At 35.2% G+C, this 24,424-nt stretch overlaps 2 protein-coding genes across 2 annotated transcripts; one reads left to right on the top strand and one right to left on the bottom strand.

Moving 5' to 3' along the window:
* The first annotated feature begins 3,409 nt into the window (after positions 1 to 3,409).
* tmem98 (transmembrane protein 98) lies at positions 3,410 to 8,467 on the top strand. The gene is made up of 7 exons (XM_019084227.2): positions 3,410 to 3,564; positions 6,040 to 6,243; positions 6,412 to 6,543; positions 6,650 to 6,683; positions 7,488 to 7,603; positions 7,680 to 7,739; positions 7,822 to 8,467. Exons 2-7 carry the CDS (start codon positions 6,113 to 6,115, stop codon positions 8,009 to 8,011), a joined length of 663 nt encoding a protein of 220 aa, XP_018939772.1. The 5' UTR covers positions 3,410 to 3,564; positions 6,040 to 6,112; the 3' UTR covers positions 8,012 to 8,467.
* Positions 8,468 to 9,536: 1,069 nt separating this feature from the next.
* On the bottom strand, positions 9,537 to 23,675 carry LOC109050294 (supervillin-like). The gene is made up of 26 exons (XM_042721644.1): positions 23,374 to 23,675; positions 21,387 to 21,448; positions 20,283 to 20,431; positions 19,889 to 20,108; positions 19,206 to 19,717; positions 18,412 to 18,499; positions 18,123 to 18,170; positions 17,783 to 17,851; positions 17,321 to 17,395; positions 16,590 to 16,783; positions 16,356 to 16,510; positions 16,047 to 16,148; positions 15,652 to 15,788; positions 15,369 to 15,516; positions 15,121 to 15,269; positions 14,805 to 14,980; positions 13,955 to 14,105; positions 13,483 to 13,789; positions 12,760 to 12,969; positions 12,467 to 12,674; positions 12,220 to 12,353; positions 11,962 to 12,117; positions 11,611 to 11,739; positions 11,414 to 11,526; positions 11,079 to 11,234; positions 9,537 to 10,048 (listed from the first exon to the last, which is right to left on the bottom strand). The coding sequence occupies exons 1-26, from the start codon at positions 23,402 to 23,404 to the stop codon at positions 9,962 to 9,964; spliced, it is 3,966 nt and encodes a 1,321-aa protein (XP_042577578.1). The 5' UTR covers positions 23,405 to 23,675; the 3' UTR covers positions 9,537 to 9,961.
* Positions 23,676 to 24,424: the final 749 nt, after the last annotated feature.

The raw sequence follows: 24,424 nt of genomic DNA, 5'->3' as shown, positions 1-24,424 counted from the left end.
GAACACAAAGGCCAAATTCCCTTAATCTTCCATCACAAGGAGTAAAACCAAAGAATATAGTTCTGATGTGCAGAACAAGATTGTTGAGCTTCACAAAATAGAAAGTGGCTATAAGAAAATAGCTAAGGCATTGAAAATCCTCATTTTCACCATCAGGGCAATAATAAAAAAGTTTAAATCAACTAAAGATGTTACAAATCTGCCATGGAAGAGGACGTGTGTCTATATTGTCCTAATTAAATATACTGCTGGATCTTTATTTTTTGCTGTTGCTGGTTCTTTAATGTTGTGGGCCAATTTTTCTACCGGAGGTCCTGGACATATTGTTCAGATACATGGCATCATGGATTCTATCAAATACCAAAAGATAAAAAAAAAAAACATCTAAACCTGACTGCCTGTTAAAGATCTTATAATGAGGCATGGTTGCATCAGGACAATGATCCAAAACAATCATCAAAATCAACACAAAATGTGTTCAACCTCAGGCTGTCATGTTTCAGGTTATAAAGAGCTTAAAGAAGTAACAGGTTATACAGGTAGGTCAGTCCTGCTGCCCTGTAATCTACAATAAACACATTCACCCAGATCCACCATTCTCCTGCTCATTTCTGACCTCAGAAAGAAAGATGAAGGAATCTACAGGTGTCAGATTTCACAAACTTATACAGACATTAGCTTAAAAATTAAAGGTAAATAAAAACATTTTCCCTAAAATAAGTATCTTTTAAAATGCAATAGATATTTGTTTTTCATAAATATGCAGTGTAAATATAATTCTCAGTATAACTGTTGTGAATGTGTTGTCAGGGTGTGATCTGGATGAGAATGAACAAGCGGTTGAGCTGATGGGACACTCAGAAACCCGAACAACTAACATTGACATTTACTCCACTAAACAAAACAAACTCTGAAGAAATATGCCCACATGAACAGAGCGAGAGACACACAGGACGAGTCAAACTGCTGAATGAAACCTCTCCGGGAAATCTCTTTCTACAGATATCAAACTTGACCACAGAGGACCAGGGAGATATCGCTGCTCTGTCTCGTCTCAAGGACACGTCAACATCACACTCAGTGTTCATGTAATTTTCTTACATGTGTTGCAGTTGATTCTTTAAACATATTCATTCATTAAATATCATTTGCCTGTTTTCTTGAAATGTTTATATTTAAGGTGTACAAGTGAGCTTTTCTTTTTCTTTTTTTTTGGGGGGGGGGTTAATTCTAAAAACAAAGAAATGTAAAATAATAACAATAATATTAATAATAACATTCAACTTCATGCTTTAAATCGTTGAAACTGCATGGCCATAATTTTTGAGGCATTTCTAGTCATACTGTGATTATATTGCTGATTTGTCTGACATTTGACTGGTTTGATGTTTTAATCATTTTTGACTGAAATGTTTTACTTTCTAGGAAGAAGAGATGTCTATAAGACAACCAATGATGGACTAGTGCTAGTGTGTAAAATAATAAATAAAAAAAACAGGTGAGCACAAATTCACATAAACATTCAGAAAATTATTTAATATGTTGATACAGTGCATGCCATGCTATGAGAGATTATTAGTTTGGGAGCATGAACTTCCAGTGTGTGTGTGTGTGTGTGTGTGTGTGTGTGTGTGTGTGTGTGTGTGTGTGTGTGTTTACAAGCTGAATAAAATAAAGAGCTGCATCTGTATATATGTGTTCTGACCATGTTGTCTCTTTCTTTAGGGTGATGCAAATCCTGATAGTGTTACTCAAATAGTGTAATTCAAAGAGAGTACCTAAAACAGGGTCAGAATGAGGTCAGTCAATGTGTATGCTGTGTGTACATAAATGCATATATACACTACCGTTTAAAGGTTTGGGGTCAGTAATTATTATTATTATTATTTTTTATTTTATTTTTTTTAAAGAAATTAATGCTTTTATTCAAAAGGATGTGTTAAATTAATAAAAAGTGATAATAAAGACTTATATTGTAAGAAAAGATTTCTAAATGCTGTTCTTTTTAACTAAACTCATCAAATAATCCTGAAAAAAAGTATCACAGGTTCCAAAAGAAAACTGATATAATACATCAGGGGTGACGAACGTCGGTTCTGGAGAGCCACAGCCCAGCAAAGTTTTGTTTCAACCCTAATTAAACACACCCGAGCAAGCTAATCAAGGTCTGAAGGGTTACTAGGAAGCTATAGGCAGGTGAGTTTTAATTAGGGTTGGAGCTGAATTCTGCAGCACTGCAGCTCTCCAGGACCGGAGTTCACCACCCCTGTAATACATTGAAAATAAAATAATAATAGAATAAAATAAAATAAAAAATCAGCATATGCAAATTATTTCAGAAGGATTCATATGACACTGAAGACTGGAGTAATGATGATGCAAAATCATCTCTGCATCACAGAAATCATTATTTTAAATGGTAATAACATTTTACAATATTACTGTTTGTTTCTGTATTTTTGGTCAAATAAAGGCAGCCATGATGAACAGAAGTCACTTCTTTAAAACACATTTAAAATCTTACTGATCCCAAACTTTTGAACAGCACTGTACATATAGGTATTTTTTAAACAAAATCTCTATGTCTTTTACTGTCTCTCCAGGATGAGGTGACATATTCTTCTGTTGCTTTGTCCATATTAAGACTGACATACAGAGGTAGAGCACTCCGAGAACGCCAGCATCAAATGAAGTTAAAATATACACTCTAAAAAAAGATGGTTCTTTAAAGGTTCTTTACATGTAGAACCAGGTCTATTTAGAACCATAGCACCCTGAAGAACCCTTTTAATGCTGAAATAACAATATTAATAAATAATATATACAAATAATATTAATAATGATATAAATATGTTAATATACTAATATTAATGGAAATAAACTGTTACTTTAAAATTAAAAATGTTACTTATAACACCATTAAGGTCCTAGTATTTTCAAAGCATGGATCTTTATGGAACTCTATAAAAAGGGTTATATTTAGCACTAAAAGGGGTTCTGCTATTGTTATAAGCCGAAGAACCCTTTTCTTGTACTGTTTAGAACCATTTTTCTTAAGACTGTAGGTGTAGCCTACCATTTTTACCATGCATGTAAAATATATGGCCTATGTTGCAGTCCTAACTTCAGTTTTTGTCGTTGCAAGGAGCTTTTACTTTTACATAGCAAACAACTGCGGTGCATTTTTTTAAATAAAAGTTATGTAAAATTAAATAATCCCTTAGTTGTCACTGTCTCACATACATGGGTTTAAAACGGAATAACCAACCGTACCTTCTATCGAACGTGCCGGACTGCTGCTGCCAAAACATTGCGTATGCACATTGGCCAATATCGAAAAGACAAACAGCATGGGATCAACAACACAAAGGCTCGTGAATGACACCTGGTGGCTAGAATTTGATAACTAACGTCTGTGAGAGCGCGCCTCGGGCAAGATCGAAGTTCACAGCGTTGCTCTACTGCGCGCTCCCGCGCTGGAGATCTCCGTGCCGTCTCCGCCTGTCCACCCCAAGCGCTCTTTGTTTCTTGCGACAAACGCCATAAAATGGAAAGGAAATATAGGTAAGATCTTAAAATACAACTATAACTGCTGATGATGTTTTAACTGACCAGTGATATGTATACTTAAGGGAACTTGTGATCATGTATAAAAAAATAACTGGTGTTGCATTAAAATTAGGTCAGTCAAAAGTACAGCGTCTTTTCAAACAGTCACAGAAAGAATATAAACAGGCTGTCTGTTTTCTTTTGCTTGAAATGAATGCAATTAAAATGAAACCAAACATTTTGTTCGGTCTGTAAGACCCCACGGATTTATTTAGAATAACGCTGTTTTTGTTTCCATGCAGCTGCTGTACTACAGTCTTTATTCATGTGTTGCTGCATCCATTAGGCTATGCCAGAAACATCAAATCCTATAGATTTTCTAGAGTAAAAATGAGGCATAGTAATGTCTTTAGGACAATAACTGTGAATTAGAGTTCACACAATTCTGTGTCTTTGTAATGCTTAAGTAACACTTTACCTTTAACAATTTAACTTTAATAAGAAGCTGTTAACATAACAGTTATTATATAATGCCAAAGAGATCACATTGGGGTCCAAAATTCTGAGAAAACAAAATGCTTCTATTTCGCCTGCTTTTCTAATTTGGTGCAAGTTTAATTCAAAATTATATTAGCGAAAAAAAAATGAGTGTTAACCTTATCATCACCCATAATTTGAGAAAAAAAAAATGTATAACTCAATAAAAATAGAATAAAAAAAAATATTGAATTAATTAAATGGTTTGTGCAAAGAATTCACATGATCTGTGTCATCCACTTACTTATTAGTTACCTAAAAATCTGAATTATTTCTTTTTTATAACAAAATTTTAAAATCCTAAAACTTTTTGTTAACCACTGGATTAAATATAAACTTGGATTATGGTCTCATATTTCTGCACCCCACTTTGTATCAGTATAAATATATATAGTTTTCTGGATAAATATTATTACTGAAAGTTATCATAAAGTTTTACCAGTCACCCCTTTATAAATGACCATAACATCCATAACTTCCTATAATGAAACAGAAGACTGTGCTCATACTAATGTATACTGGCTTAAAAACACAGCCAAATTCATAAATTTATGTACTGTATAAACTTATTATAAAACTTATATATATAACATGTAATATGGTTTTTACCAAAATGGCAAGGCAACCACACTATACACATAGCGTTGATTGATTGATCGATTGATTATCAGTGACTTGGGGTGTGTTGTAACTGAGTTTCTTAGGTTTATAGATCACTTTAGGCTCACTATTCAGTGCTTTTAGAAGTTTTTATATTTAATCTTATTGTCTGGACTGTGGCTATCAAACTAAAGTCTGTCTATCTATAACTAAAGACTCGCTTACTTATCAAGCCAGTGTGTAAAATATGTGATAACATAACTGCTTTAGTGTCCCCAAAATACACTGTGTTTGTCAAATCTGTAAAGGTTAATCCAGTGTCTCTGAATGCCAGGGTGAATTTGAATTGGTGCCTATGAGGAGTGCACAGTATGATACGGCCAGGGGAGTTCAAATTAATCGGATTAGGGAATTACAGCATTCCAAAACATAATTTCACATAATCACCTCATCAAAATATTATTTCTCATATGTTGTAACAGCTGTGCATGTTCAATAAGCATTAAATCCCTAAACAGACAAAATATTGTTGGGTTTATAAATATATATATATGTGTGTGTGTTTTTATTGATTGCATTGTTAACATTACATGAAAGACAGTGGTGGAAATGAAATGATAGACATACCTTCATGATACTCAAGGCTTTTCATGATCAAATCGAAATATTCAGGTTTTTATTAAAAGGGCAAAGCAAACACACCATACATATACGGTACAGCAATAATGACTGTGATACATAGTAAACACATGGTGTCACATATACTGTGAGCAGGTTAATGATTGACTGATCAAAGGTCTGATGGGTGTGACCTTTACAAACACACAATTATATACACAGGTACAGAAAACACTTCTATATTAATTTTTGTCATTTTTATACTCATAAAAAAATGGCTTTTAGACTGCTGTCAGAGAGGCCCTAGAATGAAAGGATGAGAGGACAATCTGAATAAAGCTTTACATATTTATTTGAAAATATCTAGATAAGAGTTGAATGATCAAGATAAGCATCTCTGTATTTAGTGAAGCATAAGGAGAGTAAATAAGAGGAAATGTTTTCAACAAGACATTATTTTCTCAGTGCGTCACAATAATACTGAAGTCTAATACTTCTTTGCTATTTTGGGCAACACAAAGATAAAACTAAGCTTTTATTAACTAGTACAATGCTTAGATTGCTTTGGTGCAACTAATCATAGTAAAAATACAAGTGATAGAAAATAGTGTTTCATATACATACATTAATAATAAGATAAATGATAGATAGATAGATAGATAGATAGGTTAGACCATTTATAAGGTTTATTGATATTATTGATATAAAATGGAAGTCTTATCTTTATTTCTTCAGAATCGTCTAGCTTTTGGAAACTCCAGCCAAACAGCTTTTTGACAATCCTCCCCGTTCTTCGTCATCTGTAACCATGGAGACGGTGGTGATCGTGGCCATAGGTGTACTCGCCACCATCTTCTTGGCATCATTTGTGGCGCTGGTGGTTGTGTGTCGTCATCGTTACTGCCACCCTCCGGACTTTCTGCATCAGTTTGATTCCAAGTATGCACTTGAGTATACACTAGAGAATAAGTCATAACGTCATTCCCACACTGAGGATTCAGAAGGGATCACCATTTTGCATTCCAACACTTCATTCCTAGCCATTGAAATAATGATTTTTTTTTTTTAAATCACTTTCTCTGCCTCTTGTTTATCCTCATATTTCAGACCTACAGTTGATCTGATCGGAGCGATGGAGACTCAGAGTGAACCATCAGAGCTGGAGCTGGATGATGTAGTCATCACTAATCCTCATATTGAGGCCATGCTGGAGAATGAAGACTGGATCGAAGATGCCTCGTATGCCTTCTCTCCATGTTCATTCTCACAACCATAACCATTTTCAGTGATAATAATAATATTCTGGTTTTGATACTTTACTGATATCATTTTCTCTTTCCCTCAGTGGTCTTGTGTCTCATTGCATTGCGATTTTGAAGGTAGATTTTTGTGCACAAATTTAGCATTTTTCTTGACCAAACACATTGAATACATAATATAATATAATAAGGGATCAGTAAGATTTTTTAAGGTTTTAATGTTATGCTCAACACTTATTTGATCAAAATTACAGTAAGAACAATAATACTGGGAAATACACTGCCTGGCCAAAAAAAAGTAGCTTGGATTTAAATCAGCAAGCTCTTAAAATTTAATAATGTTGTAATTTTTGCAGTGATTAATGTGTTTCTGGTTTTTATCGTGTTGTCTATTTGCTAACAATTCTTTTAACCCCAACTAATGCAGAGCGTAAATTTTTATTTCTCATAACCATGTTGGAAGCCATTCCCTTGTTCCAAAATGACAGTACCAAGTTCATTGGGCTCAAACTGTGAAAGAGTGATTCAGGGAGCATGAGGATAATACTGGTCATAATACAGTCCTGATCTTAACCCTATTGAAAATCTTTAGGTTAAGCAGGAGTTGACTTTACAGAGGGGTTTGACTCTCTCATTGTCAATACAAGATCTCAGCCAAAAATGAATGCAATTATTGATGTAAATAAATGTTTTGATGTTAATAGTTTGGAAACAATGCCACAATCAATGCAAAATTGTGTATTATTATCAGGCAGTGTATTATTACAAATGTAAATAACTCTTTTGCTTCAGAAATCATTCTAACACTTTAATATATCCTTGCTGGATAAAAGTATTTATTTAATTAAAAACACTCATGTATGTATAATAATACACAGCATTTTTGCTTTGGTTTAAAGAAATCATTGTCCTGGTTCTGTACAGATATGCCACACTCTCACCGAAAAGCTAGTTGCCATGACAATGGGCTCTGGAGCAAAGGTCAAAGCACCTGCCAGCTTGAATGACATCATCACCGTGGCCAAACGCATCAGTCCAAGGTAAGTAGTTTGAGCAGTTGATATGACACATCTGAGAGTGTTGGTACTGACCATGAGCTGCTGTGTGCCCTCACAGGGTGGATGACGTGGTTCGATCTATGTACCCTCCACTGGACCCCATTCTTCTGGATGCCAGGTAACTTCTTATGCTGGCAGGGACTAATGTAAGTTTACATTTCTGCAAAGAAGTGACTTTACCAACTTATTTTTTGGACCAGGGCCACAGCATTACTTCTGTCGGTCAGTCACTTGGTACTGGTGACACGAAACGCCTGTCACATGTCTGGCAGCCTGGACTGGATCGACCAATCACTGCATGCGGCCGAGGATCACATGATCGTGTTGAGAGAGGCGGCTTTAGCATCTGAACCAGAGAGAGGTTTGCCAGAGAGAGAGCAGTCAATCTGAGTCACTCACAAGACTGCGGCAGACATATAAAGTACACACATTCAAGAACATGTGCATGAATGCACCTGTAAAGAATATGACAATTTAGTGGACAATACCTCAGCGCATCCATGATATGAAATCTTAGTTTAGCCTTGCTTTCAAACATTGTTTCTTGAACTCTTTCACTGTATCTCATTTTTATCTCTGTTACATTCCAGTTTAATCGGTGGTCATGCTGTCTAATATTTCCTCATGCTGAATTTATATGTAGATGCTAGAGCCAAAAAGTGTCTGAGACAATCAAAAACAAGAACATATAAACGAATCCCCAAAATGCTAATTGTTATCACTAAGTTTGTTAGCTAAACCATATATAAACAAAACAAGGTCTGTCTTTTCTTTCTTGTCTCTCATATTTGAGTCTACATAGTGTATTGTTTTAATACAATACACTCTCAGAAAAGGTACAGGTATGGTGCCATTGAGTAAAATATTATAGTCAGTACTTCAGATTCTTTTAAAATATTGTTTTTTTTGATTATGTGACAGCAAAAGTGACCACCCCAGTGACAGCTTTTGTACCTTTTTTTCTGAGTATACATACAATGTTTTCATACGTTATTTACATATTTTCATTACTCTCTCAAGTTCTATGAAATTTTAAAATCTTTTCACTTTTATTTCTCTCTAAAAATACACAAAAAATTAAGCAGCAGAAATAATGGTTCATTTATATATTAGTTTATAAATCACAATCGTACAATCACGTTAAGTTGATACATCACTTTCATATTACTGTAGTAGTTTTTTCTTATTTTTTCTCTCTCATGATGTGTACACTACTGTTTGGGGTCAGCATTATTTTTTTAAGTAATTGAAAGGAGTCTCGTGCTCACCAAGGCTGCATTTATTTGATCAAAAATACTGTAAAAAAAAATTCATTTGGCAATTTAAAATAATTTAAAATGCAATTTTTAAGGTTCTTTGATGAATAAAGAGTGCAATAACTGTATTTATTTGAAATAGAAATATTTTGTAACATTATAAATGTCTTTACTGTCACTTTTGATCCATGTAATGCATCCTTGTGAAATAAACATTAATTTCTTAAAAAAAAACACCCAAACTTTAAACAGTTAACTAGCTGGTTGTGAAAAGTTATGCAGCAAGTAAAACTCACATTTTTTGTCCATCTGCTATCTAGACATGGCCTGTATTTTTTCAAGAGTCACATGAAGTCTAAATCCCCACTAATTCTCTCCCTCAACCCCCCACTACACTTCACACTTTCAGCAGCCACACACACACACACACATTCAGAACTCAGTTATCAATCATATGCTATTCCGTTTCAATTATAAGAATACTGTATATTGCAGCATTCAGTTGTTGATTATGAGTATTTCCTCGTTTCATTTCCTCTTGGATATTTGAGCAATCTTGTTACTGACATTTCTTGTTTGTTCCTCTATTTGTTCTTTGACTCTTGTACTGTTTATGTATTTGAGCTTCGTAAAGGTGAATAAAAGTTTCACAATGAAAAGACGTCATTATATTTTTATTTTACAATAAACATTACAAAATTCAACTATAAGTTCAGTAAAACAATTAGACCTCTATTCACATGTGCGGCTTTGTGGAGAGAGGATAGAGAGAGGGGAGGAAGACAGGGAGAGATAAAAAAGAGGGAAGAGAAACAGCTGCAATGGAGGATGGGGAGGAAGAAAAGAAAAACACGACAGTTATTTCTCAAAGTCAGAGTAAACAGTTCTGTCTAGCTTTGAGTAGAAAGCTTTTGGGCAAAATAAGTGCTGGACATTAGGCATTAAAAAAAGCAGCAGACCGAAAGGACACACACTCACAGTCACTGTTTAACACATTCACACTGTACGCATGAGCGCCATCAAGAACATGTCATCTTACAAACACATCTTTAAAAATATTGCTTCTGTTGAGTGTAGGTCACACTCAGTAAAGTCCTTTACTTTTCTTCAGGTCCGTTTTTTGTAAATCTGATAGACAGTTGTAGTCATTCCATGTCATTCCCAAAGCAACCTAAAAAAAAAAAAATCATTTTTTTTCAATATCCTGCTGGACTTAATAGTTTAATTAATATTAGCCTCTGTTTTCTAATTTGATTGGCTGACATTGAAAGGCACACAGATTTTTTTCTCAGTTTTTTTTTTTCAGTCTGCTTGTAACCCAAGATGTGTACCCAAGATATTCAGAGTTATGTTTAGGGTAGTTAACTAGACATCCATATATTCTGCATTTTCCCCCAAAGTTATACTATCATTCAAATCTTTGGGGTCAGTAAATGTATTTTTAGCAAATTAATACTTTTATTCAGCTAGAATGCATTAAATACATGTGACAGTAAAGATATTTATAATATTACAAAATATCAAATAAATGCTGTTCTTGTAAAATTTTATACATCAAAGAATCATGAAACAAATGTAGTGATATTACACAAAAATATAACTATTTATAGAACTATTTTCAACACTGATGATAGTAAGAAATGTTTCTTGAGCAGCAAATCAGCATATTATAGTAATTTCTGAAGAGTCATGTGACACTGAAGACTGGAGTAATGATGCTGAAAATTCGGTTTTACCATCACAGGAATAAATTATATTTTAAAATATAGTTAAATAGAAAACAATTATTTTAATATGTAATAATATTTTTACATCATAACTGTTTTTTTCTGTATTTTTGATCCAATAAAGGCACCCTTGATGAGCATAAGACCCCAAACATGTGTCTTTGAAATAATTAATTAAATATCTTTATTATTAAAATTACTAAGATAAAACAGCCCTTAAACTACATGTACAAATAAAATTAACTGCTATGTGTTGCTTTACATGTCAGTAAGTCAAAGGTTTGGCTATGCAAGGCTGGCTAGATATACGTGTAAATGAAATATGGATATAAAATGCAATTTTAGAGATATATACATATAAAATATATATATAAAGATAACTGATGACAGTGAAAGGCTGCTGTTCAGATACTTTTGAAGCTCATCTTGTCAGTCAAACTGTATTATAATCTATATTATGTTTTACTGTTAGACCTTGAAATCATGCTGAGACAGGTAGTTCTCCAAGTGTAACGGATCCACGCCTTCAGGTAAAGGTCTCTTCAGCAGATCCTTCAGGGGAAACTGGGTCTTATTAAGAGCAGCTAGAGCATCCTGCACCAAATTCAGCTTTTTACGCACTGTGCAGTCCTGGAAAAAAAAAAAAAAAAAAAAAAAAATATATATATATATATATATATATATATATATATATATATATATATTATATATATATATATATATTTAAATGACACAGACCAGTGTAAATCAAATAATTCTGTACATGCGCATGTATATGATGATGATGATGATGATGTGTTCTCACTCACCTGTACTTCCTGTGTCATTCTCATCTCCCATAAAGGGAAAATATTTGTAAAGGTGAGAGGCTCTGCCCCTTCATCAATAAGATATGCCATGGGAGGCCGTCTGGGATTCCTCTCTGAATGCAAAACACCAAAAATAACTTACCAATCTGAAACGGAAGGCTTCTGAAAGGCATCTGTGCTTTCTCATATCTATTTACCTTTGCAGTACTGCAAGGCAGTCTCCAAGGCGCACTTCTTCTCTTTGTCCCAGTGGGGGCGCTGTGAGATTGAAGTTTCACAACTTTGCCATAAATACACCTCCAGATAGTTATCCAGCAGGAATATTGCTACAAAGAGAATGGTGCAACACCACAGAAATTTGAGAGAGAAAAGAAAAAGGATATTATTTTAAGATTTTCTCATTTTAACTGTTTGTCATCTTCCATATGTACTAAACATTGCTTTAACATGGGTTAAAAGTTAACCTATGGTTAAGTGTAGTGTTAAAGTAATTATGTATACACCATCTTATGCTTCTGTGTACAGTATGTGAACTTGTTTACTCTCACCTGGATGTGGCACGGCATATAACTTATCCTGAAGGAAGGGCATTGCTGTAATAACAACATTTACATGGGAGGGGCTAATAAGCTCCACCCCTTTGAAAGTTCCAGATTGGGCGCTCAGGTGATAAAGGCGGGGAGTAAAATTAAATTTACCAGGATCTAAAAGAAAAAAAAAACATAGACGATCTCTTGTGAAAAATGTGCATGACAAAGAGTAACAAGTTCACGTGATTTATCATAGTTTGTTATACTACATCACACCTTGCAGCATGCAGTCATATGACTTCCTGTCCTCTAGTCCAATAGCATTCCAGAAATCTGCTGGCTCTTTCCCCTCCTCCACTTCCTGGACATTCATAAAGCTGCCAGTTCTCAGACTCAGCTCAGGTGGGCACCTAATCATCACATTAACCACATGAAATCAATCACAATCTGGCAATGTGCATCTTTCATTATGTTTCATGGGTTTACATTATACTTTTTACAGAATTCTAAAGGAGTTGCTCACATTTGTGTAAGGCGTTGGACCGTCTGCTTGGCCACCTGACGTGCTTTGCTGTGGGCTTTGCAGCCATGCCATAGGTAGATCGCCCCCTGATGGCTGTTCAACAAGATCAACGAGCCACGAGACCTCAGACTAGAGCAGGAGCACTGTACCTCCAACAGACTGCTCTCCACTGGGACATCACCCCTCACACAGAACAGATGCCAGCCTCCTGAAACACATACCGAACACATAATGTCAGATGTTTTAATTGGACCCATAATAAGGGAGAGGATTAGATACCACAATGACCAGACCTGTGTCTCTGCTTTGTTGTTGTCTATAAATGACCATTCCTCCCTGGAACAACTGCAGAAAACAGGGTGGCTCCTCCCCTTCTGTTACTAACACCTGAGAACTACACTGATTGGTCAGTGCTGGTGACAGGTCCCGCCCACTGATACTGGAGTGCCGCCCTTTCCAGATGAAAAGAGCAGATTGTTCCTGACCTATTACTATTTGATCCCCTGTGAAATAGAAAAAAAATTAACTGACACAAATAGAAGATTGTTTACATTTATGCAGAATAACTTTTTTTATTATTATATAAACAAAATATTTAAATTTTCAAACTTTTCATTTTCCAAAAATGTGAATCTCTCTCTCTCTCTCTCTCTCTCTCTCTCTCTCGAATTAGTTTATTATTCTGTTTTAAAGGTGTAACAAATAAAAATACATAACTTTCTTTGTAACTTGATTTTAACCGATAAAGTTATAGTGTTGCACCTTTTCCTTCAAGCAATATTACTCTTCAAATTGTTATTTTTATAATTTCTTTTCTTCTTAAAAAAATCATGAGTAGTCTAATTGTTTTTGGAATTATTTCTAAATGAATTCATTATTCTGTTTTAAAGTTTTAACAAATTAATGAATAAATAAATAATATTTCCCTTGATAATAAGTAAAGCTTGTTAGGAATCGCTTCCATAACATAAAGAAAGCCATTCAGCTTATAAGGTCTTACCCACACATTAACTCACCTAAGGCTGTGAGGCTGTACGTCCAGCGTACAGCATATGTGCTGCCCTCACTGAACTGTCCCAAGCTCTCTGGGGCAACCTCACACTCCTCACCCTCTGAAATAAGCCACGTTTTCACTGCAAGAGTGCGTAACACTGCCTGCCGACCATCATTCAGAGTGACCGTGTCCCGTCCCCTTCGTACATCCACACCATCCAGAACAATTTGCGATGCCTCTGAGAGACAGACTCCACCGAAGAGAGCTCTGGCATCACATGACCACTGCTCAGCTGACACTGGCTGGGGAGATGACTTGAGTGAGGGGGTCTGTAGAAGAAACAAAAGACAGCAAAAATGAATCAAAAGTTAAAACTAGTCACTAGAGGATAGTAAGAACATAAATTCTGTTTCAACTAACTGTAGGTGGAAGTCATATGTATAAAAGAGGAACATGAGATATGTATTTTAAATTGTGTGTATCAGTCTCCTCACCTTCACCTCCTCTTGTATGGAAGGAGCGATGTAATTTTTGTTCACTTTTGTCTGCTCAATTGAGTTAGCAAACTTCTCTTTGAACAGTATTGTCTCATTTTGGTCAAACAGACGGCCAAAAAGTGCCCAGTCTGGCCGTCCAATACCCTGCCTGAACACACAAATAAGTACATTTGTTTGTGAAGACAAAAATAGGTTATGCTTAATATAATGAAACTTATATATTTTTTTATTTATTTATTGTGTGTGTGTGTGTGTGTGTGTGTGTGTGTGTGTGTGTGTGTGTGTGTGTGTGTGTGTCCTGGTATTACCTTCTGTATTGTGTTAGGATGTGCTGTTATGGTTAGTATAGTAATAATAAGGATAGTAGTAAATTTTGACCCTATGGAGACTTTTTGGATCCCCATGAGGAAATAATCTTATAAATCACCCAGAATAAAGTTTTTTGAAAATCTAAAAATGCAGGAAGTTTTGTATGAGGGGTAGGTTTAGGGGTAAGGTTAGGTTAAAGGGATTTAAATACAATTTGTACAGTATAAAAACCATTACGTCTTTGGAATGTCCCCATAAAACATGGCAATCAGTGTGTGTGTGTTACATAATGTATGCATTTTTACATAAAGTTAATGCAGCTTAAATGCTGCTTTCAATAAAAAAGATGGGGAAAAATGTATATACTGAGACATTCTGAAATTCATTGTAATATTTCCAGTGGTTATACTAATAGGTTAATGTGTAATATAAAAATCGTATTAATTTAAAAGAAGGCAAAACATGTATTTTTACCAGTGTACTTTTAGACCCCAATGTAGCTGAATATATGAAAATACTCCCATTAAAGTGAACCTACTTGTGAATATGGGCACTGCCACCAAAGGGATCCAGAGGGTTGATCCTGCAGTTGCTGTAGTCATACACCCCGTCCCAAACCTGCTGAGCCAGCTGAAGGGCCAGTTTCCTCTCGCTGGGGCCCACGTCTTTCCCGTGCCACAAATAGAGCTCGCTGCCGAAGTCAAACAGCAGAGTCTAAACGGAAAAAGTACTGTCATTACATTTCACTATACACCTTAAATGTGGTTTAATCGTGTGTAATCACAAACTGTTAAACAAAACAACTGCATGTAAAGTACATGTCATTCATTCTTTAATAGTATGGTGACGAGGACCTGAGAGGAGTCCAGAAGACTGAAGTCTGGAACGACAGCCCAGCCCTGCTCTTGAGGACTGAGTCTGTCCTCCTGCAGCCTATAAATACAGTTTGACTCTGTTATGGCTCTCTCATAGTGCTCATCATCATCATCAGCACTGTCTGGACCTGCAGACAGAAACACACACATAAACATATAAATGTAATCTGAGCAGTTTTGAGAAATAAAAGTGTTTATGATAGCAAATTTTCTGTTATGTCTCTTGCCTTTATAATGGGTCTGTCCGCCGAGAAGGCTCCAGAACTCTGCTGCCTGCAGGCTGTCTGTATTTACACCTTCATCCAGGTGAACGACACCTGTTGCCTGACAACCCAGATCCCTCTGGGTCACAATCACTGAGGCCATTTCAAAAGCCTGGAATAAACCGTTAGTTAACATCCAGAAACTAAAACCAATTCCTGATAATCTCCCAAAAATATACTGTTGAAGATGCAAAAATTGCTGTAATGGCTTAAACAGGAATCACTGTTTCTGCATGAACTGATGTACCTTTTCTCTCTCAATGGTGTTGGAGAGTTTGCCAGTCCAGAGGAAGCAGTGTGATGGTGTGACCAGAAGAAAGCAGTCACCACTGTTAAGAGAGCGTGATAGCGGCTCCACCAACCGCACCTGCACCTGCCTCCACCCTGGATGAACAGAAACATGCACAGACTACATTACCCATGTTACTCTCACACGAAACTCAGAGGATCTTATGGAATTTCCAAGTATGTAAATCTGAGAAATCATGTGTGCTTCTGTGCCTAATACAAATAATGCAGAATTTTACAATGTATACTACCACTCAAAGGTTTGGGATCAGTACAATGTTTTACTTAATGCTTTTATTCAGCAGGGATGCATTAAAGAAGAACATTAGATGAATATTAGATACACTATCATACCTTTAACCTGAATGAGCATAAGTTTGTTGTATGGCACTGTGGGTATGCTCCCTTTTCCAGAGGAAGAGACATCAGCTGGGGTGCAGTTAGAATTTTTCATAGCTTGAATAATAAAGTGATAAAAATATATATATATATATATATATAATAATTATATGACCAAAACAAGTATGATGATGCTAAATATGTTTCATGCTGTTAATACATTAGATTAATCATGACAAAATCAGCTAAACTGTCAATGTCATTGGCGGACAAAGTCTATACTAATTCAGTAATATAAAACGGTTCGAAATTTTCATTTTAAACCTGTATTATTCTCTATTTTGCTGTTTTCTTCAGACTGCATGAAATCCTGTTGGATGTCCTCTCGGGCAGCAAGAGCGCGTAATGGATTCCTCGAACCCTGGGTCCTGCGGGACGGCCGAACTGAACGCCTGTGCTCGGCTACAGCTGAGCTCAAACTAAACACAAACAGAGTGTTAGCCTATGTCTTCTCACACACAGGGAAATCCCTCACAGATGTCCAGATGCTGGCTTTACATTGGTGTGTTGGTCTGACAGAGAGTGCTCAGGTCTGACTCTGTGTCTCCTCCAGTGGTAGGATATGCTGGTAGTGAAGAGTGTTCAGAGGTCATCTCAGCAATAAACATCGGACTCTCTTGGACTTCACTGGCGCAAATGGTTTGTGTTTCTTTAAAGATTAGTTTGGCAGAGTCTTCCTTCTCACAGCTTGCCTGAAATAACAGACAAACTGAATTAGTTGATATTCTAATATATTCTAATATCCATTATTATATTTCAGTGTTTGAATAGACTACCATTCAAAAGATTGGGGTTGGGGTTTTTAATGTTTTGTAAAGAAGTCTCATATGCTTAGCAAGGCTATATTTATTTGAATAAATATACAATAAAATGAAATATTATAATTTAAAATAATTGTTTTCTAATTAATTACATATTTTAAAATGTAATTTATTTCTGTGATGGCAAAGCTGAATTTTTACTTCAGTCTTCAGTGTCACATGATCCTTCAGAAATCATTTCTTATTATTATCGATGTTAAAAACAACTGTATAGTTGTGTAAATATTTTTTGTGAAAAGTGATACATTTTTTCAGGATTATTGCATGAATAGAGAGTCCAAAAGAACAGCAGAATTTGGTAACAATGTAGAAGTCTTAATTTTCACTTAATAAAGGTATTTCTTTTTTTTTTAAATCTTACAGACCCCAAACTTTTTAACAGTAGTGTCTACTTATCTTTAAAAATACCTTGACCCTCCCCGTCACCTGTGGTTGGGTTTGAGTTGTGTTGGAAACCTCCTGAGCTTCATAAGAAAGATTCCTCTGGGGAGGGAGAAAGAAAGAAAGAAAGAAAGAAAGAAAGAAAGAAAGAAAGAAAGAAAGAAAGAAAGAAAGAAAGAAAGAAAGAGAGTATAATAATAGCAATTGTCTACGTCTGCCAGTCAAAGTTAAATCAAATCAATGATATGCCATTATTGACGGTTAAATGTTTAAAATAATTTGCTCAAATGTATTCAACAGACCTTAATAAGACAAGGCAGCAAAAAAAAAACACACATTCACGACACACCAAACAGTAAAACAGATTTTGTATTGAAAAGCACATACTTAGAGCAATAGCAGTTTATGAACACATTCATTACATACAGTCACATGAAAATTTACACCAAATTTTCTACATGGACATAAAAACATGAAAGAAATTCTCACCTCATTGAAAAACATCACATACTGAGGTGTGGAGCTTGAACGAGTGTATATAGAGGAAAATACGGGCTCCTAACAGGAGAGGAGAGGAGAGGAGAGGAGAGGAGAGGAGAGGAGAGGAGAGGAGAGGAGAGGAGAGGAGAGGAGAGGAGAGGAGAGGTTGATTAATTAAATCTCATTCTCTTCCTTAATTATATGGTTAATTAAATAGAATGAATACAAAGACAACCAATGAAACTCACTTTTTAACACTTAAAGTAATAAACAATGATATATGGTAATTTATTCAGTTAAAGTAACTAAAACACTTCCAGTCAAACCTGTAAAAACATAATATTCTTACCCAGCATTGAGTTTGAAGATTAGACTCCGCTGTAGCGACATTCTCATCCTACAGGGGGCAGTGTGGAAACCAGGGAGAATAAAGACACAGGAAATATTAAAATTTACACGTGACTCACATGCTGCATGCCAATGCACATTTAACACAAACAAGCAGGCTGATGCATTTATTTACTGACAAAAATATGTATAAACCTCCTAGTAAATATGACCTTAAATTCGCTTCTAACTCTCTGTAAAAACACAATGAAATTATCATCTACTGTACAACACACATACAGTTCACAAACCTGTGGCACACTGCTTAGACTGATATTGCACCATGCTTTATCACTTTGCTTCTCCTCTTCTTTCTCACTTCCTGCTGAGTCTGTCACCCTGTGGAAAAGATTTTCTGATTTAATAGGGCCAAAACACTGCAGAATTAAAAATAATAATAATAAAATTTGAACAAACACAATCCACCTATTTTTTTAAACGCAGAAGTAAGCTATTTTCTGTGAATGTGCAATTAATATAATAAATAATAATTATACATTAAATAATAATACCACAACAAATACAAAAACAATAGTTTGCAGTATGAAGCAGCATAACAGACTGTTTTTATAATGAAATGAAAAATCCAGTCTGTTTTAAAGATTTATACATTCCAGTTGTATGACAAATTTCTATCAGAATGAATTGACTGATCTTTAAATTCTGTGTGTATAATGAATTCTTTATATATGTGAAGAATTTAATCAACATTAATTCAAAGAATTTTGATACCAAGGATCCTAAACAGGAAGTGAGGCTGAATCTTGATCATATAGAGTAAGAGTACGAATCACCTTACTCTTATTGGATGTGCAAAGTTTCAAGTCAGCACCACCTACTAATCTGTATCTGTTTGTACATTTTTTAATCAATATGTTGGAAAAATTGACTGTGAAAGAGTACCATATATACAGTATATATTCTGGTAAAACATTACATCAATTGTTTATTTACTGTCATGTTTAAACAAATGAGTGCACCCTTCTTGTAAATCTTAATGAGCCCAAACGTTTGAAAGGTAGAAAAAAAGTGAAAGGGAGGGAACCTGTCACTGATGGCTGATTCTCTGCTCTGTTCTGTGATCTGGAGGTCCTCTGATAGAGATGGACGTTCCTCAGGCTTTGGAGCAGATCTCCATGTTCTGCCAGAGGATGCAGAGGCTTCCTTCCTTGCCCTTTGCCTCCAAGGAGCGCTCAATAGAGGAGCCGGTTCCACAGGTGACACCTGTCTCTCCTCTATCGCGGCTCTCTCTCTCCTCTCCCTCCCATTCTGCTCCAGGTCGTGTCTGTTCAGGTTATCCCTTTCTCCGCTTTTACTCCTCCACACCACTCCCTCCGAAGAATTGTTTTTCAAGATGCCTTTAATCTGCACTGCATTCTGGGAGTTGCTGTCTGATGTAGGCTTCAGATGGGGTGCTGAGGTGAGTTCGGAGAAGGAAGCGCTCAGCCCAGAGAGACGTACTTCAGTAGGCTTCAGATTGATGGATTCAGCCTGCTGTCGGTCAGAGAGGTGAGACGCCAGATGAAGAGAATGAAGCTGAACAGGGCTTTTCTGAAGCTAAAAGTGGAAGAAAGCTTGTCAACATCTTTGAAAGAACCAAAGCAGGTACTCTAGAAGTTAAAGTTACAAAACATACAATCCCCTGTAGAAAAAAAATCATGTTTATTTATGTTGTGTTTTGCTTCTAGTAATCACAGACATGCAGACCTATACAGTATGTCCACTTACCAAATTGACCTCATCCACAGTGATGGGCTGTGTGCGGTAACGTACACCCTTCTGTCTGCGTCTCTCAGAGGCCTCTAGAGGGTTGTTGTCTCTCACAGGACTCCCCACAGCACCCAATATTGGCTGAGACAGTTTGTTGAAGAGAGCCAGTTTCTCACTCATCGATAGTTTAGTGCCAGCATCATCCACTACCTCAGGCTCAGCCTCACCTGACTGTGGACTGAAGAAGGAAAAATAGACAGTGAATAAGCTCATCTTTTCCCAGATACGCTGCTTGTTTTTAACTCTCAGAATTACTGTTTAAAATAGCATTGGCACTTCTGCTGTAAGTATAGCTAGATATTGTAAGACAGATGGAGTGCTGAGAATGTTGAATCAAAGAAGTCCTGCCTACCTCGCTGCAATAACTGTTTCCTCAAAGGTGATTGGCTGAGTGAGTGCACGAGGGTCATTGTTACGGTGAACTCTGCGCTCATAGAAACGATTACTGGCGCGAGGTTTGAGGAACGAGGATGCATCAGGTGAAGCTGTCTTCTCCAACTCCTGAATTAAATAAAAAATTAATATAAAAAAAAAGATATCAGAATGTTCAAGCTATTCTTTTCCATAAAATGAATGTGAGTGCTGACCAAGGGCCATCAAACTCAAATAATGACCATTCATGTTGGCATACACTCTAATATAACTCCACGTTTAGCCCCTGGTGAATATCATTAATTACATCAGCATGTGGATGACTAAATGACAGAATTATCATTGTTGGGTGAACAATTCCTGTAATTTCTGTAACGCCAAGAAAATCAAATTGCAATGCTCTGTCTTTGGCAAAGTGGGTCAGTGGCAGAATGAATAAGACAGAGCCTGGGTTGGCACTCTGGGTAAGGAAGACACAGTAACCAGTGAAACCCAGTGGGCCATACTGTAACCAGACACACCAGGTGTCTTATTAGCACCTACGACCCACAGACAGACAAGGCAAAAGAACAGAGAAGAAAAAACATACTGGAGCAGGAATACAGAGAGAATACCTCAAAATTACAAGTACCTAGTAAAATAAATGACAGTGTATTCAAAATTCATTGTCTAATATTTCCTAGCAGCATCCGTTTATTTTTCACAATTTATATGTTTTTATATGAACAAACTCTGGAGGATTAAAAACATCTTTGTATGTGAGTATATGTTCTAATTTCTGAAAATATAAGACAATGATGCCTGACAAAACAGAAAGGTCATAAAAGTACTAACTACTAAAACACCAAAAGGTGTATTTTATGGTAATGGATAAGTATACGGTATTTATAATTAGCTTCTATTGAGAACAGTAAATTGGGAAGTCCCCAAACAGGTAAATATATACAAGGTGTGTGCGTGTGTGTGTGTGTGTGTGTGTGTGTGTGTGTGTGTGTGTGTGTGTATTCCATCCATGGCAATGACCTTTTTTTTTTCAGCCTGCAGCAGTTGCTAAAGAGATATGGTGGGCTCTTGTTTCACCTACTTTAAACAGAGACATCTTGGCAGCTACACTCATCTTGGCTCTGTCATCTGTCTTTACATCCACTGCAAGAAAAACAGCAAGCACACATTATGTGGAAAAGGCTCTCTAAGTTACACACATGCATTTTACTGCATTAGACTATATTACTCCTAATGTGGCACAATGTAAACTGAGTGAACTCTCCCTGCTAATTTACACACACAGACACATGTTTATCTATCAGATAACATACCATAACTACAACTGTTTTGATTAAGTCAATTATAATGAATTAACTGTAACTCAAACCTTTACATTAAAAGACTTTTTGCTGTTTCAGAATTATTTTAAATATTATTTATATTGTTTTGTAATTGAGGATGTCCCTAAAGAGAGGTTTTGTCAGACTTCACTCAGTTCCGAGGACAAATTCGGCCACAAACTATAGTTATCTAAATGCATACGTGCATACGTGCATTTGATTCACCTTAGATCGTAATGGCCAAATGTCTGTGTGAGATCACTAAATGTCTAACAAACATATCATACATACTCTCTCACACACTCATAAACACATTGCACTGTGTGTGACCAAATGCACAAGCGGCCAGGCAGATGTATTCTTCACCTGTGCGTATTTCTCTAGACTGGCAGATTTACAGCTGATCTCAAACACACACATACACACACTTCTTCCCTCCGTTTGTCTTTCAGGTCATATGTGAACTTAGTTCATTATATTCTAACTGTTTTTAGATGATTCGATGATTATATGTCCTAAAAAGCATGCCTTATATTTGTCACTCTATCAACTTGCTCTAGTATAACCTTCTAAGATTTATCTTGTCTCTGGTAATAAAACAGAGGTCATTATAACTGTTTATGACAGTATCCACTTAGTTACAACATATGCATGTGCAAAAGTGTGTAAGAGTGTGTTTATGTTTTGGTTTACTATGGTATCCTGCACACTTTCACTAAACACACAGTCTCACTTTGTTCCATCTTTTTACTCCATCATAAAAATTTTATTTTTTAATACGTATGTTGCATTAATACTATGTAGAGGTAGAGTTACAAAACTTTTAAAAGATCACTCAGACTAAAGCTACGTGACCATTTACAAAAAAACTCATCCATATGTACCAACAACAGTATATACACTACCGTTCAAAGTTTTGGGTTAGTAAGATTTCTTTTTTCTTTTACAAAAAAAAATTAAAAATCAATACTTTATTCAAGAGTGCATTAAATTGATAAAATATGAAAATAATTACATTTATGATGTTAAAAGATTTCTAAGGAAACTAATAAATGTAAATGCAAATCAAAGAATCGTAAAATATATATATATATATATATATATATATATATATATATATATATATTTATATATATATATATATATATATATATATATATATATATCATGATTTTCACAAAAATATTAAGCAACATTGATAATAATAAAGGTTTCTTGAGCAGCAAATCAGCATATTAGTATGATTTCTGAAGGATCATGTGACACTGAAGACTGGAGTAATGATGCTGAAAATTCAGCTTTGCATGAAGGAATAAATTACATTTCCATATATATTAAAATAAAAGATGTTTTATTTTAAATTGTATTAATATTTCACAATATTGCCATTTTTACTGTATTTTTGATCAAATAAATGCAGCCTTGGTTAGCATAAGAGATTTCTTTAAAAATATATATATATATACCAGCCCCTAATTTTTTTAATTTCATCAAAAATTAATTACAAAAATATTTCAGTATTATAACATCATCTTTGTTTTCATCTATTTACCTTGTCACAGTTATTTCTACTCAATTCCAAGAGTTTTCAGAGTTTTAGCTTAATTCTCTTCATCAATAATTCAATTCAAAACTGCTGAAAAAGTTCAATGAGCTTCTCACTGCAGGTTTTAACTTTGGCACCACATTAATTAATTAATAACTTAAATCACTTAAATTAAAAACGCAGCAATTTTAAGCACTTACTTTGAGAGGTGTCTTGATTTTCATTGTCCATTCTTCTGTGAAACAAATAAATTAATTAGAATTCTCAAAGAAACAGGACAAATCAAACTCGCTTTCACTCAAACAACACTCACTCAATCCTTCTCATGCAAAATAAGGGATACACAGAAAAGTGAGATGACTTCACACCAGATCTGCTTTAACAAGCCTCTCCTGCATTACAGGCAGTATTGTGACAGACACAGACACATCTGTGCAGGTTATAAGCATGACATAATGCTAACTATTAAACTATGAGCTCTCACACACACCCTGTTTGATGATCCTATCAAGCACATAAGATACATACTGAACTCATTTCCTGACTCAAAGGAAAGAACTGTGCTGACTTATGATCTCTGACATCTGTTAATATATTCAAGGTAGTTATGATAATGAAAGGTTTATTTTAATAGTATTAAAAAGTCATTTGATTTTACTTCCAAATTATTAAATGGCAACACACACACACACACACACACACATTTATATATATATATATTAATGTCTTAATCTGCATGACCATATTCTACATCCCTTAATCCTACCCACAAAAATAAAAAAGGTGATTGCAATATAATAACTTTTTTTATTATTATTATTTTGAGAACTCGCAATTTTGAGGGGAAAAAAAATAAGAATTGTGAGATATAAACTCAGAATTCTGACATTTTCCTTGCAATTCTGAGGGTTCTGTCTCCTAATTCTGACTTTTTTCTCAGAATGCTGAGTTTACATTTCTCAACTTTCCACCACTGAAGAAAAAAAAAACGTAATTGCTATACTTTTCATGTCACAATTCAGACTTTACATCTCGCAATTCTGCAAAAAAGAAAGAACTGAAACTCAGAAATGCAAGGGGGAAAAAGTCTGAACTGTGAGATAAAAAAATCACAATTAGCTTTTATTAATACCATTATTATTATTTTTTTATCCTGTGGCAGAAACATTCTCCTATTTATGTACATATACTACTGTTCAGAAGTTTGGGGTTGGTGCAATTTTTAAATGTTTTTGTGAGAAGTATGTTTTT

This window comes from Cyprinus carpio, chromosome A3 (genome assembly GCF_018340385.1).
Source record: "Cyprinus carpio isolate SPL01 chromosome A3, ASM1834038v1, whole genome shotgun sequence".
Classification (NCBI taxonomy): Eukaryota; Metazoa; Chordata; class Actinopteri; order Cypriniformes; family Cyprinidae; genus Cyprinus; species Cyprinus carpio.
The sequence above is the reverse complement of the archived record's forward strand: the minus strand, read 5'-3'. Positions and strand labels throughout refer to the sequence as shown.

Coding starts and splice junctions, on each gene's coding strand:
- tmem98 (XM_019084227.2), top strand. CDS start 6,113: ATGGAGACGGTGGTGATCGTGGCCATAGGTGTACTCGCCACCATCTTC. Junction 6,684..7,487: donor ATTGCATTGCGATTTTGAAG/GTAGATTTTTGT, acceptor GGTTCTGTACAG/ATATGCCACACTCTCACCGA. Junction 7,604..7,679: donor GCCAAACGCATCAGTCCAAG/GTAAGTAGTTTG, acceptor GTGCCCTCACAG/GGTGGATGACGTGGTTCGAT.
- LOC109050294 (XM_042721644.1), bottom strand. CDS start 23,404: ATGGACAATGAAAATCAAGACACCTCTCAAA. Junction 20,432..21,386: donor CCAAGATGTCTCTGTTTAAA/GTAGGTGAAACA, acceptor TATTTAATTCAG/GAGTTGGAGAAGACAGCTTC. Junction 18,500..19,205: donor GAATCAGCCATCAGTGACAG/GTTCCCTCCCTT, acceptor TCTTTTCCACAG/GGTGACAGACTCAGCAGGAA.